Source organism: Drosophila miranda, chromosome 2 (genome assembly GCF_003369915.1).
Source record: "Drosophila miranda strain MSH22 chromosome 2, D.miranda_PacBio2.1, whole genome shotgun sequence".
NCBI classification, from domain to species: Eukaryota; Metazoa; Arthropoda; class Insecta; order Diptera; family Drosophilidae; genus Drosophila; species Drosophila miranda.
The window spans coordinates 32717363-32732513 of record NC_046675.1 but is presented as its reverse complement, the minus strand read 5'-3'; the positions used below and the strand labels follow the sequence as shown (position 1 = coordinate 32732513).

The 15151-nt window shown below is 42.7% G+C and overlaps 1 protein-coding gene, 1 long non-coding RNA gene and 4 other non-coding genes across 9 annotated transcripts in view; 2 read left to right on the top strand and 4 right to left on the bottom strand.

The window, feature by feature from the left end:
* The window catches only part of LOC108156610 (serine-rich adhesin for platelets), a 45835-nt gene extending 36069 nt beyond the window's left edge, over nt 1-9766 (top strand). Inside the window, exons 3-5 of one of the 4 annotated variants that reach the window (XM_033388425.1) lie at nt 3422-3525; nt 6499-7802; nt 9474-9766. In XM_033388425.1, coding sequence (XP_033244316.1) covers nt 3422-3525; nt 6499-7802; nt 9474-9525 — 1460 coding nt within the window. In that variant the 3' untranslated portion in view covers nt 9526-9766. Of the gene's footprint in view, nt 1-3421; nt 3526-6480; nt 7803-8441; nt 9217-9473 lie in introns of those variants that run through there. The other 3 variants (XM_017288156.2, XM_033388426.1, XM_033388427.1) reach the window with 3 other exon arrangements.
* On the bottom strand, nt 1179-1252 carry Trnat-agu. Its single transcript has one exon. It is a non-coding gene; the product is annotated as a tRNA-Thr (tRNA).
* A 1217-nt stretch (nt 9767-10983) lies between the features above and the next one.
* Nucleotides 10984-11473, top strand: LOC117187345. The gene is made up of 2 exons (XR_004472053.1): nt 10984-11110; nt 11258-11473. It is a non-coding gene; the product is annotated as an uncharacterized LOC117187345 (long non-coding RNA).
* A 511-nt stretch (nt 11474-11984) lies between these two features.
* Nucleotides 11985-12057, bottom strand: Trnaa-agc. The gene has a single exon. It is a non-coding gene; the product is annotated as a tRNA-Ala (tRNA).
* Nucleotides 12058-12285: 228 nt separating this feature from the next.
* Nucleotides 12286-12358, bottom strand: Trnav-cac. Its single transcript has one exon. It is a non-coding gene; the product is annotated as a tRNA-Val (tRNA).
* Nucleotides 12359-12793: 435 nt separating this feature from the next.
* Nucleotides 12794-12866, bottom strand: Trnav-cac. The gene has a single exon. It is a non-coding gene; the product is annotated as a tRNA-Val (tRNA).
* Nucleotides 12867-15151: the final 2285 nt, after the last annotated feature.

Below are 15151 nucleotides of genomic sequence, written 5' to 3'. Positions count from 1 at the left end.
GGATCTGTGGAGTGTCTTTTGGCCTCCAACAATTGATTGATCTGCTCGCCCTCTAATTCAAATCAAATTGTCAAAATACGCTGCCCACGATCATAAATTAGGGACCACAAAAGCCAGACCACGCGGCGTGGCACAGTAGTGGCTGAGAGTCGAGTCCAAACAAAAGCCTATTATATTCCACAGAGAGAGGACACATCGAGAGAAAGAGATGTTCCCAGAGATATCTTTTTTTTATGGGCTGTGCATATCATTCCGAGCATTATGTTAAATACGCACCACAAAAGTGATCGTAAATTTTCATAAAATGTCACGCCAAAACGTCACACTTTTTTTTGTCTGTAAGCATAATTAAAAATATAATAAAAATGGCTTATGGATGCCGATTATATTTTATTCGTTTTTCGGGCCTTCACATAAATTGGAGAAAAATTAAGGTCTCATTTGCATATGTCCCTCCCTCCATCACTCCTTTAACAGTTATCGAAGGAACCAACTCCGAACCATCCATCCATGGCCCATACATAACTCAATCGAGCACCTTCCTTTCAAAAACTTGCGACTTTGACAGGCATATTTTTGGACATTTTAATTATTGTCAGAGCGTGACATTCATTTGGACGAGCGAGGGCTTATTATTTCCCTCTGTCCCTCTGTCTGTCTCACCGGATCCGAGGCGGACTACGTGCTTAATATGTGGGTAATTTAAAGCAGCTCAGAAGCGTGCCAGGAATTTGGATACGATCCGAAGTGTATGTATTGTCGTACTTTGGATTTCCCCCTATTGGGTGGTGTGGTGTGGTGGTTCAATGAACTGCAGTCCGCGCACTCGACACATTGATTGATCAATAAAAGATCATTTGATTATCATTATGCCTGTATTTCACACCTCAAACAATACGATATTGTTATTGACTGAGCAAATGGGTATTGGGTGAAAATTAGACGAGTTTTTATAGGAAATACACTAATTTCGTTCTTCGGAAATATAAAATAAAAGGTGAAAATGGGAAATATAACCATTTTCCTCATAAAAACCAAATAAAATTCCTTGATTTCATGATAATTTTCATAGGAAACTTTATTGCAAATACTAAATAAACCATAAAAAACTATTTCTACGATAAAAAATATATAAGAAAACGAAGAAAAAAGAATACAATACCCTTTCAATCGGACATAGGCCCCGGCGAGATTCGAACTCACGATCTCCTGTTTACTAGACAGGCGCTTTAACCAACTAAGCCACGGCGCCACATGCGAACATTCACGCCAAAGTTCTATCATATCCTGAGAGAGCACAAGCAGACAGCCGCTCTCTCTGCTTGTTCTGTTCTCTGCAGAGCTAAAAATAGCCTATGGGCTGTTGGATGGAAAGAGACACACACACGCATACAGCAGCAGCAGCAGAATGGAATGGAAACTCTTCCCACAAGAATAAATATAAATTATTCTTTTTAAAAAAAATTTAATACGCTAAAAGTTGTCGCTGCACAGACATGTATAAGAGATAAAAAGAGAAGAAAAATTACGTTTTGTTAACTCGAGCAAAACAAATCGTTTTTTAAATGAGTCGAAAAGAGTCGCACAGTCGCAACCCACGACCAGCACGACGCAAGTGAAATGCAACACCACATGGGTATTACGGGGGGTATTCGGGGACAGCGACAGCTCCACCAAAGTGAAAGGCTGTCACTGGGCGGGCCACCCCTTTGGTTTTAACAAATGAACTGACGCGCTTAGCATGTCATTTGTTTAGTATGTCTGTTTTTTGTACACATACCCTATTACCCTATTAGAGAGGGTATTATTAGTCTTTGGAGAGCAGATGCCTTCCTAGAGCCTCCATAGAAGAGAGAGGTATCAAAGCTTCGGTGCTGCAATGAGCATTAAATGCCCAAAACTCTTCTCTCCGCTGGTACCAACGGGAACAATTACTCATGTCATTGGGAATTTCTTTTGGATGCGAGGGAAATTATAAATCTATCGTATAAACGAGAACGGAACGAAACGCAGGGGAAGGGGCAAGGGAACAAACATGGAATTTTGTTGTTGTTGTTTTTTGCCATAAGTTTACAATTTCCGTATTGTAAAAGAGAAAAAAAGAAACTGGAGGGAGGGAAATTCTGGCACTGGAAGTCCAAGGGGAAGAGAGTGGTGTTCCGGGTGTGAAAGCTATGGGCCAGGGGGGGGAGGAAGAAGGGCCCCTGTAAATAAAAACGCATGAATGCCTTTTCTGTTTGTGGCCGGAGTTGCCGTTGCAGTTGCAGTTGCAGATACGGTAGTGGCATATACCCATATGGGCCATAAATTGCATGCCTATTGACAGCAGTATTTTATGATATTTGCCTGAGCCGCCATAGCGTCTGTCTGTTTATCTCCTGGCACAGTTTTCACAGAGCTCTGGGGAAAAAGAGAGAGAGAGATAGAGAGAAAGAGTCAGATGAGATAATTCCTGGGCATTACATCACTTGAACAGTTCTTAATGGGAAGAAACGTTTAATTCCAAGAGTTCCCTATAAAAATCCCACTCTTTCAGAGCTGTCATTAAAATATTCATCAATTTTTGATGGTTAATAAAGACATTTCCATCTTCCATTTCCATGCCAAAAACTGTTTCCTTTCCTTGAAAAATTCTTTCCATATTTTCCAAACTCGAATATCAATTTTTCCATCACTCAAGTGGCCAATCCACAAAGCCACTTGAATCGGAGTTCCGCGTTAGATGTTCGATTATGTGTGTGTGGCTCCGTGGCTCTAATAATAATTTTTATTATGAACCTCAGAAATTCTTTTGCAGCTGGCTGGGATTTACCATTTCCTATTGGAAATTGCTCCCGTAACAAGCTGCGATATTTATAAATTGATGTTTATTATGCGCACAAAGTGCATAAAGTTCATTGAACGAACTCCAAAACAGCAAAAGAGTAGAGTGCTGACACACTTTGGCCGCCAGGCCACTGCCACAGCCACAGCCGGAGCCCCAGTGCCAACTGACAAAGAGGCAGGCGGTCGGTCCTCCTCCTCCTTCTCCTTCTCCTTTCATGGCTGCTGCTGGGGGGACCACACAAGTGGTTTGACCTTAAACGATGTTGAACTTGAATTTTTTCGGTCTGTGTGTGTTTTTTCCAGACTTCAAGTGCAAGGCGGCAATTTCAATTAACCCGAAGCAATGATCTTTATATAATTTATGTCCACTTTCCGGGCACATATTTCCATTGGGTTGACAAATGTGGAATCTATGATTAAGTGAATCGCAGCTGGAACTTCTTTAAATGGTTTATATTTCTTTGGGTTTTTTTGTGGAGTATTTTTAAGACATCTCTCCAGGCCCTTTGGGGCAGCTTTTGACATCCTGACACCTTGTTTTTTGGGTCAGACTTTGATTGATAATTAATTAATCTGAGACTTTCTCCTGTTGCAGCGATTCTCCAGCGCTCCACCGTGGATGTGGGACGCATTAAGCTGCAGAGCGTGGCCACATGCCTGTACCTGTGCATGGATGCCTGTGGCGCTGTCTATGGCTCGGTAAGTAAGCTAAACATTGTACCAAAAAAAACCACTAAAAATATAGATTCAAATAGAAACAAAACCCTCAATGAAATAGAGAAAAAATTGTGGATATCCCTTCACTGAACTTCAATGAACTGCAATTATTTTTCGCATTACAATTACACGCTCTTCTACGCATAGCTCTAGATTTGTCCCTTATTTCCCCCCTGCCCTTCACTCTCTCTTCCCCAAAAAAAAAACAAACAAAGGAACTGTTAAAAGATTGAGGTAAACCTCGACAAAAACCCAATAAAAGAAAGCGAGAGGAGAGCTCTCTTTTCTAGACAATAAATAAAAAAATTAAATGTGAACAAAAACAAAGCAACACCAGAGATCAGGAGCGACCTTTCCAAGTGCCAACTAATATCGGTCGTCCTTCGGAGAGGGTCCTTTCTGCCTGCCACACCGCCACACTGCCACAATTAATGTGACACTTTATCCCGCTGTGACTCGAACATCGGCGATGCCTTTTTTTGGTCTGGCGCCAGCCAACAATGGACCGCATTTCGATCTACATTAGTTTTTAGTGTTTTTCGAATTTTTCGTGTTTGAATTTATTTCATTTCTTGCCGCTGTCGATGTCGATGTCGATATCGCATGGCACTTTGACCTTTTTCGCATTCGAAATAGAAGCGACTGTGCCAATTCTGTCAGCCTGGCATTCGTTTTGTTGTATCTGAAAGATACTCTACTGCAGAGCTGCAATGTGCAGTGTGCGTGCTGCTGCTGGTGGGGTGTTGATTGATGCGCTTCACCAGCGACGACGGCGGCGGCGGCCCTTTGAAGGCGCCGCATATCTTCGAAAGTTGGTCAAGTGGGCGGCTCTTGTTGTTTATTTTGGCGACCCCAGCGTCCGGCCTGCCCGCCGCAGCCACAGACATATAATTTACACTTTTTTATTACAACTTTTCGGTTGTGATTTACTCCCAAGCGTCTCAAGAGTCTCTTTCCTGTGTGTTCTATTTATAGGGGAATTACTCTGGCAAGCATTTCGTTATAATATTTGAAATATTTTTGGCCGCAATCTTGTGACTTGTCAGGTGATTTGCCTGCTAATTGAAAAGGCCTAAAACAAGCAAATGGTTTGCCAATTCATAAATTCTCAGACCCCCCCCCTTTCACGGCTGAGTCACCAATTAGAATGTGGTTTTGTTTCATATAAATACACGGCTTTTGGCTTATTAATTTGCATAATTTGTTCTCTGGGCAGACCACACGCTGTGAGGGTTTGTTGGAGACCAATTAATGGTCGATGAATACGTTGCATCATTATCATGGTTATTGTCCTGTTTCGGACCTTTTGGAACGCGTCACGCGGCGCTGATGATTCTCTAAGTGGTTCCGCTTGTAGGTGTTCTCTTTTTATCTAGAGAGACGGAAACAACCGGTTGACCCTTGGCCCTGGCGCCAAATAGAGAGGTGTCTTCGAGCTAATGGCTCTCTAGATATCTCTTCTATTTTCTTCTTTTACTCTCGAGTGTGTTTTTCTTAATCAAAGTACAACTTCATTTGGTTTTTCCTTTGGTGTCTGCAAAAAAAAAATTGTCACTTGCAAGACATTAAAAACTAAAAATAAACCGAAATGCTAGGAAATAACATAAAAGACTGAGAGTCTAGTGAAAGAAGAGCCGACATTGTTGCCACATATGTCACAAAAATGTGTCTCGTCGCGGCACGACCTCAACCTCCAACCCCCAACCCCCAACCCCCAACCCCCAACCCCAACACCGAAAACACAACTCAAAATCGTTTGTTGAATGGCGTCAACATTTTGTGCCTCAATCTCTCCTGCCTCCTGCCTGCTCTCCACTCATTTGATGCCTCATTTCATATCGGATTGTCTGGCGGCGTCGCGCTCCTGACTTTTGCCTGATTAATTTCTAAATTTAAGCGGCGACATTTTGCCTTCCCCTTGGGTTGCCATTTTATTTACGAAACAATTTTAATTGCCTGACAAGCGAATTAATTCAATGTTGTTAATTGAATTTGATCTTCTGCCAGTCGGTCGGCACATCTCCAAAGGCCACCATCCCCACAGCCCATCCCAGGCATCCTTTCCCCTTTGGGCCTTGAATTTACATTTCTACCTAAAAAAACGAATGTGAAAATTTCACTCCTTCTTTTTGGTTTTTGGAAATTCTTTCGGTTTGTTGCTGTTGTCCTTTGTGTGCCCGCGCTGTCATGTGGCATTCATAAAGTAGAAATGTTTATGGCTTGGATGGCTATCTGGATGGCCAACACCGATAGCGAGCACATCCTGTGATAATGAGCGCATTTATCTCAGAGATTTCACATTCCGATAGACAAAAGGGAATAGACGCCGCCTTGGAACAACTGTTTGGTGTATCAAAGAATGGAGAAAGGGGTTCGGCTTTGTTTGGTGAATGCACCCTTTGAAGTAGCCTCACCAAAGGGTTTAACATAGATTCCATTTAGTGGACATTGCTTCTGCAGGAGCAACAGCTTCTAGAGCAACAGAGAGGCGCTGTTATATGACACGAAATGCTAGAGCATTTTTCATCCTATTAAGATGGACTCGGTGCACTTTTAGTGGATTTTACATACCACAAATAAAGATATCGAAAGCTTTCGATCACTTCCCAGTGCTTTTCATATTTTTGATTAGATTTTAAGTACTTTTCGATCACTTTCAAAACTCTACCGATCCCTTTTCCATCCTATCGATCACTTTTCGACTATTTCGATTTCTTTAAATCACTTTTCAAATACATTCCATCACTTTCGATGACTGTTCGATATTTTTGATTAGATTTCAAGTACTTTTCGATCACTGTAGATACTGTCGATCATTTTTTCGATAAATAACGATATTTTTTGATAGTTTTCAATCTTTTTCCCTGCCTGAAGTCCTTCCTGGCGCTTACTTTACTCGTACTCGATAATTATTGTAGCCAAATCATTTAATCATAGGTCTCCGCTCTGTTGCAGAAAGATTTCACCGACGACTGTGTCTTCAACGAGAACATGGGCCTGCAGAACTACAACACGTACTCCTCCACCTACAACTCGAATGCCCGGAGGGTCTACTACTTGGCCCTGAATCGCCACGGCGAGCCCAGGCGGACCCAGATACCGGCCAGCCGTTCGCTGGGGAAGCTTACCACCTACACGAACGCCATCACGGAGACGGTGCCTCAGGAGCGGGTGGAGCAGTTGATAGCCAAGAATTTTGGGGCGAATCGCATCAAGCACGGCGTGCGGCAACTCTGTGATACGGGCAAGCCGCTGATTGAATTGATTGATGCGGCGAATTTTAAGAAGCCACCAGAGTGTAGCAGTACTGGAAGTGGCAGTGGCACGAGTGCTACCACTACTACCAGCTGTGGGGGCAGCAGTTCTTCGTGTACTTCCCCCACAACCAGTAGTAATAGTAGCAGTACAGTTCCTGTGCCTGCGGCCAGAGCCTCCGGCAGCCTGATTAGTATTAGTAACAGTAGTCAAAGCGAGAGCGGCCATATTAGCAGTAGCCTTAGCACTAGCACTAGTAATAGTACTAGCAGTAGTAGTAGCAATAGCAGTAGTAGCAGTAGCAGTAGCAGTAGTCCCTTGCATCCTCCTCCTCCGCCGCATCCTCTGCATCCAAAGCAGAAAAAGAAGAAGCTACGCAAATGCAAGCTCCACGAAAGCGAGGAGCTACACAATTGCCAGAAGCGACCCGCGGGCGGCGGGGCTGGGGCTCTGAGAAAGCGCGGCCCCAAGGCCCAGCGCTGCAAGGAGCTGCGCGACAAGGCCGCAGCAGAGGGTGGTCCGCCACCCAACTGTGGCAAGAAGAACGGTGCAAAGAAGAATGCAGCAGGCGGAGCAGTAGAAGCCTCCCCGCCAGCCCTGCCCAAGGCCGTCCATCAGCGGCCACGAGCGGGGATGGGTGGCAAGAAGAAAGGGCCACCCAAGGGCGGCAAGCAGCGTCCGATTGGTGGCAAGAAGCAGATCCAGCAGGCCAGAGGGGCGGCCTTGTGGGGCAGTGGCAAGCAGCGGAAGCAGCGACCCAGCACCACGACGATGGCCACCAGCCTGGCCACGCCCTCGGACAGCCACTGGGAGAGCAGCTCCCCGCTGCCGTCAATGGCGCTGAGCGAGACCAGCGATCGCGTGGAGCGAAATGTCCGCATGAGCAGCATGGAGGAGGGGCAGGACGAGGACGAGGGATCCCTGGAGGATGCCAGCTACGAGGACGCCACATCCGAGGCGCATGCGCGCAGTGCCGCTGGCGACGATTCGCTCTACTACGATTTGTGAGTTTTCCCCTTCCTCAAAATCTATCAACAATCAAAATTTCTAACTCCTTTTAACTCTCACATTTATTTTCCACCTTAAATTGGAACTAAAAAAAAACATTTTTTAAATTTTAAACTAAAAATTTTCTAAATTTTATTAAATATTTTTTAAATTACTTTTTTCTGATTGGCAATTAATTTTTTATTATCATTATTTCTCACATTTTGTACTGTTTGCAAACAAAATTATTTAGTTTCTATTTTTTATTTAAAAATGAATTTTATTTTTTTTTTTGGGTTTTTCAAAATTTTATATTTTTTTACGTAGTTGGAAAATTGAGAAATTTTTAATTTTTGGTTTGGCAAAAGTAATTAAATATAAAAAAAAAACAAAAAACGTACAAAGTGTGGAAGGAATTCGAAACCCCCGCACAATAAAAGTGAGAGAAAAATCAAAAGAAAATTCAGTGTAAAAAGTTGATATCAGAGAGATATGCGAACGATATTGTAATTTGCAAGTTTCCAACAACACAACAACACCATCATCATCATCACACACCGCACATAAACCCCATACCATCCATCATATGTGTGTATATATATGATATATATCCCCAACCCCAAGAACTGTGGTTCACTAAAGTATTTTTGATGCAGCGGACCATTGTCCCCCCAGCGATGATCGCCACACGGGCACACGATGAATATCAAAATGTATTACGACGGAGTCTCGAGTATTTTATAAGAACCGAACCACCCAAACAAATTGGATTAGAATTACCATCGAAATGTATGATAAATTGCACGCCCATCCGACAACAGAACAGATATTTATTCTATATGTATGTATAATCGAAGGCCATAACACTAGATCTAAACAAAAGTCTATGGAAATACTTGAGTCTCTTGAAGAACGATGAAAAAATACTCAAAAATACGACCACATGAAAAAAAAGAAACCGATAACTTGCAAAGAGTGCGCTTTAAATCGTTTGTAATTGCTGTTATCGAAACGGAGAAAATTTCGAATATGTTGAGAGAACCTTCTTGTACATAGAACCACACACCACACGGTTTTAGTCCTTAATATACTATGAAAAACGATTAAAAACAAAAACTCACAAATCACAAGAATTGTATTTTTATTTATAAACTTTTGAGCAAACAAAACTAATATGTATGTAATTAATATTTATTTTCGAATCGATCGATCGGCCAGAGATAAGCGTGAAATTATAGCTAATAGATTTTTTGTATAATTGAGTTATTTATTGTATTTATTTGCAAATACTATTTATTTATAGACTACTAGATTAAGTTTCCCTAGAACTAACAGATCTTTGTTATACTTAAAAAACGATTTCCATATAAGTGAGTAGAACGAGAAAAGAGCATGAGAAAAAAACTAAACAAAATAAAATTAAATTAAAAATAAAATTAAAAATACATTAATATCAAAAAATGTCGAGAGTTTGTTCGAATTTTTTTTATTATAGATTGAAGAGTGGTAAGAGGAGTAGCATTATATATCCATTCTTTTTTTTTGCATGGCATTTTGCACGTTGAAATAAATTTATACAAAATTGATCACTATTCACTCATTTATTTATTTTTTGGCATGGTTTCGCTATAAGATAAGTCCTTGATCCCCCGTAATTTCCACTATAATATTCTATATAAACTTTACAGCCTCTGTCTGCTGCTCCTGCCGCTGATGGTCCTGCGAAGAAGCATTCTATGAAGAGAGAGAGAGAGAGAGAGAGAGAGAGATGACCGATCCACCACACAAAAGAAAAGCTAAAGTTCCTGATCCTTAAGCATAAGAGTTCTACTACGATACCAGATACCACAAAAAATAGACTATAATATTTTTCGTATTTACATATAATTTAAGACTGAAGAAATACAGAGATACAACTATCGTAAGTGAAAGAGAAAACTGAAAACAAAACGCTGCTGTAAATAAATGAACAATATTCGAAGAAAACCCCTTATCTTTGATTTTATGGAACCCCATTGGAACACCATTGGAAATTTCCCTAAATTACCGTTTTGTTACGATTGTCATCATTATGCTGCCAAACAGGTGGAACAGAGGGAGATAACAGCTAGCGCACCTCACGCTCTCCATCTCTCTCTCTGGCTGGAATCAGCTGACAACAGTCAAAGACCTTTTTCTCTGTCGTAATACCCAGCACGGTCAGCACGTGCCAGAAGCGTACAGATCATGTGGCCAGAGAGAGAGAGAGTGATCCCAGTGGCGTTGGCAGAGAGACGATTAAATAATAAATGCGAATTGAGCTAGTTTACGCTCAAATAACGGGGACTCTGCACCCAGAGACGAGACCTGTCCCGTCCCGTCCGTCTGTCTGTCTGCCAGAACCGCAGTCGCAGCCGCAGTCGATTTCCATGTGTGTGAGACAAGTCACGTAGGCCTTGAAATGGCGAAATTGCTGGCTGCCGGCTCGACCCATTTGTTCCCACATTTCATATTCATTCATACGTTGTTCTGGCTCTGCCTGGTGTATTTTTCGCATGAATAGACGAAACACGAGGCTGCCGCCCCATAAGCCGCCACCCATCCTCACCAAACCCCCCCTGCCCACACATCACACACAGCAGCCGAAAAAGAATATAAGCGAAAACGAAACCCCAAACGAAGCGAAGCTCTCTTGGCAACATAAAAAGCGAGTGAAACGATCTCGTGTTCGATCATAAAGCTGGCGTAAGCATAAAAGAGATGGCTGATGAATGACGTCGGCTGTGCTGTCGCGCGCTCTGCATTTCCGGACTCATTCGCTCTCCCCCACCACTGCTTACGACACAGCTCGCTCTCAGTAATCATTTTCTCCTCTCACCTGTTGTCTGTGAGCTTTAATTGCGAGCAATTGCTTCGGCTGATTAGCAGAGTTCATTCGTGAGAGCGAAGCACCGGTTGGCGCCGACACACACACACACACACACCCTATGGTAAGTCTTTCGCTTTTGTCTACCTTTCGTCATGAGTCGAACGTAATCTGCCTTCGAAAATGAGTTCAGAGCGACATTAAACGGATTAAGACCTTAAGAAAGAGTAGAAGAGACATCCTAACATTCTGTTAGGGTATGCCCAGGTCGACTTCCCCCATCACTGCCTCATTTTATCGCCTACGTCTGCATCGCATTCGCTTGCTGTTTATTTGCTTTTGTGCTTTTTTGCTTTTGCACAAAATGTCATTCGGGTTTTGGCGAGCTTTGCTTGCAGCCACAGGTCTACGTGACGTATGGAGAATACACAACACTTTATAGCGCTGATTCATGCCGATCCCCAGTCGCATCCAAATCTAGTGGGTATCCCAAAAGCTGCTGCTGCCACAATCTATTCGGCTGCAGCCACTTGCCATTCAATGCCAATGCCAATGCCATTGCCATAACAAAAGTCAAGTGGCGGCCAAAGATTAGATAGTTTTATTAATGAATATTTCCCCACACAGAAGCAGATGGAGATACAGATAAAGAAGTGCCAAAAAATCACGAGTGACGCTAGATCAGGGGATTACCTAAGGAATATCGAACGAATATCTTGAACGGGATGGCTCTTAGAGGTTTTGGAGCAAGGGAAAAATACCCAAGGAGAAAGAATTTAGTGGAAAATCTACGCATACCAAAGTTAAATTAAATTAAACAGATTTCAATCATCCGAAACATGACGGAAATGTCAAAAGTCTTTGCCATACCCGTTCCCGTTCTGGCTTCCCATCCGATCCACCCGCTGCCGCGTTCGGTATTTTAGTTGCATTTCTAGTTCATGGCCTGCATTGCGTGAACATGATGAATGATACCTAATTGGATTAGCTGCAATGCCTGCTCAGCTGGCACTGGGCGCACAGCCGGGAAATGGAAATGGAGAGACAGACAAGCTAAAGAGATCCAGAACCAGAGCCGGAGCCAGAGCCAAAACTCGATTGCATAACTGGCATCGGGAATCGGGAAGTCAGTCGCTTGGGAAAAGCGTGTGAAATGGAGTTGTAACCGGCATGATATTCTATTTACTAAATAATTGGACAGAAAATGTCGGAGATGATGGGAGAGCATGTCAATCAAACTGCCAGATGGCGGACTTTGGGTACATGATATACGCCCCTAGCAAAAACTCATTACTTAAGAGGAGAAAATGAAAAAAAGAGAAATTCCAGATCAGAAAATGAAAAAAAGAAATCCTGGAGATGCGGGGCATCGATCCCCGTACCTCTCACATGCTAAGCGAGCGCTCTACCATCTGAGCTACATCCCCTGATGGGAACATAGTGTCTTGGGTTCCACTTGAGTGCTTTTGCAACTATGGGCGAATTTTATTTAGCAAAAGCTTTGCATAGAAAGCTTTTGTATACATATATATTTTATTGATTATTTTCAGTGTGAATCAAATTTTATTTGGAAAATGAATAGGAAATTGTAGATGTAGAAAAAAGATTATTCAGAGACAAAATTTAATTAACAATAAGCAAAAAGAAATTCTGGTTGTTCCCGCCCGGGTTCGAACCGGGGACCTTGTGCGTGTGAAGCACACGTGATAACCACTACACTACGGAAACCCACGATAACTTAGTGGCAAAAGACAACCAGGTTATGTGCTGGAAAGGGGAAATCAATTTCTGTGTAAGAAATGGAACAATTCAATGTATTTATGAATGAAAATATATATTTTTCTCCAAAATACTCCAAACAAATATGGAGTTTAAATGATATATATGTAAGTGTGTACTTTCTAGTTCTCTACAACCAACCTTCACCTTTTTGGGTGGGCCCATAAAAATAGCAGGGAGACCGAAGTCATGCCTGTGACGTTGACATTCAGGTCGTAAAACAGTTGCATATCAAAATGTTTATAAATACCAGCACACACGCCAGAGATGATCGTAAAACGAGGCTCATTAAAACGATATAAAAACTGAATGTAAATAGGAGTAAAATGAAACAAGTGAAGGCTTGAATTGACATTGAAAAGGAGGAAAAAAATGAATACAAATTGTTCCCGCCCGGGTTCGAACCGGGGACCTTGTGCGTGTGAAGCACACGTGATAACCGCTACACTACGGAAACACCTGAAGAACCGGCGGCAGAAAACGCGATTCGAACGGAAAGTCGACGTAATGTTTGGCCAGTCTTTCCCCCTCCTGTACGAAAGATAATTTGTCACTGCTTCATTTGCATAATTTTCAAGGGAGATTCTTTAAAGGAAACCCTAATTTATGGACCTGGCGATAAGCAAGTAAAAGTGTTTGCGGGTACTGGCTTAGTTGGACATTTAGCTAGCTAGTTAGTTACTTTGATTAGCGTAATCATTATAGTGGGGGGAGGGGGGCTTAAAGACCTATATATGGTGGCCGCCTATCAATGGGGCTTGGGGTCTCGTGGTGCGTGTGGAGAGCAGGGCCCCTATAAATAAATAAAATGTAAAAGCAATTAGTTGGCTTCTTGGCCAAAATTGATTGCAAATTCTGCCAGCGACGACTCTTAGGCCTCGTCGTCGTCGTCTGGTGATAAGGGTTTTCTTCGATTCTAAGTGGAATGGACACCCGCAATGATCGGGGGCCAGCAAACGGGTTCAAAGCTGCTGGTCTGGTCCCCGCGATACAAGTGACAAGTGAACATGGAAAACTAATTTATATGGCGCATGCGACAGGAAATGCAACGCAATTCCAGTGTAGAGACCACTGTCTACTGTCTGTGGAATGCCACAGACTCCTCACAGACCCACAGACTGGTTGCTCAATGAAATGGTCTCGTCTCTCAATGGAATTGGCTAAAGAGACACTTTGGGGCAGATGAGACCTTGACCGGGTCTCTAAAAACGGTAATACGAAACCACCGCTAAAGAAAAAAAAAAAAACTAAAAAGAAAGAAAAACAAGCGAAAAATAAGTCAAATACGTTGGCCGGGCCTTGGCTAACAACACTTTGCTCTTAACAACATCAGCGATGGCCCCAAGACCAGGACGGTGTTAAGGAATCGTATCTATTGCGGCAATCTCTGCAATATGTTCGACACTGCAAAGAAAAGATGAGAAAGAACTAAGGAGTCGTAAGCCAGCAATAAGGAAGGTTTTTCTATATCGAAAAACAATAATTATGTATTAAAATACTCCAAAGATACAAAATCTGAAGGATATATTCTATAATTCTAGAAAAAAACGCTCTAATCATTATAGGAATTCTTAGGAGGAATATATTGAATGCCTCTAAAGTACTCCAAATATTCCGAAAATCAAGGAATCGTTAATCATCATGGAACCATCGTTAAGATAAACAAAGAAAAGGAATTCCTCAGATCAAAATACAACTATTTTACCCCAAAATATTATGGAAGATCCCCCTTTTCAAAGATTCTTTCCTTTTTCAATACTTTTTTATACAGAAATCAACTCTAAAAATCATGAAAAATCCCTTTAATGAACCAAAAGAAGAAATTTCCTAATCAAAATCCATCTAAAATCCTTCAAACATCCCCCATTCCCAAAGAGTCCTTCCATTTTCCTTCCTTTTCCCCACCATTTCTTTCAGTGTTCGTTTCAGCAGCCGGTTTGCTGCATCTGCTGCATCTAGCCGCAGGCTCCATCATCTGCATCATCAACTTGTGGCATCATCTCTCAAGAGATCGGCTCCGCTGCCTTGTTGACCAAGTTATGCTGCGAACAACAATATGTCATGTCCGACCGCCGAGGGGCTACATGTGGCCAGGGTTCTCTCCTCAGAGCATTCTTCACACCTCCCACAACGGGGCGGCGAAACGAGAAATTCGCACGCTCCAGGCGCCAGTCGATGGAGAGCAGATCTGTGGCCAGATCTGGAGCCAAATGGACCTAGACCCCAGCTCGCTGTGCCGCCTCCTGTGTGCTCTGTGCTCTGTGCTCCGTGGGTTGCATCTTCATCTTATTATTGATCGCCACATTTTATTTGATTATCTTCCCAGACTAGATTTATGCCTCGGCGGCATAATTTACTCGCTAATCATGCAACACTTTTCATTTTGACACGTTTCGGTCGGTTCGGGGCACAAAGCGCCCGCCAGGCAGTAATTATGTAAATTTTTCTCCGCTTTTCCAGCGGCCTCTCAGGGCCGCTCAAGGCAAAAAACTTTGAACACAAATTGATAAAGGCACCCAACAACAGAACAGAACAGAAAACACAAGTTGTAGTATTTTTATGGCCCCGCACGATCCCCAATCGATCCCCAATCGAACGCGTCGCGCGCGTTGCTCTCTTGTTTTTCGTTGCACATAAATTACAGGGGACGGGACGGGACGGGACGAGACCCCAGGATCCCTCCCAGGTCCGGTCCGGTATAGAATTCCATAGAAAATGCATCGAAGCCGCCTTGCCTGTGTT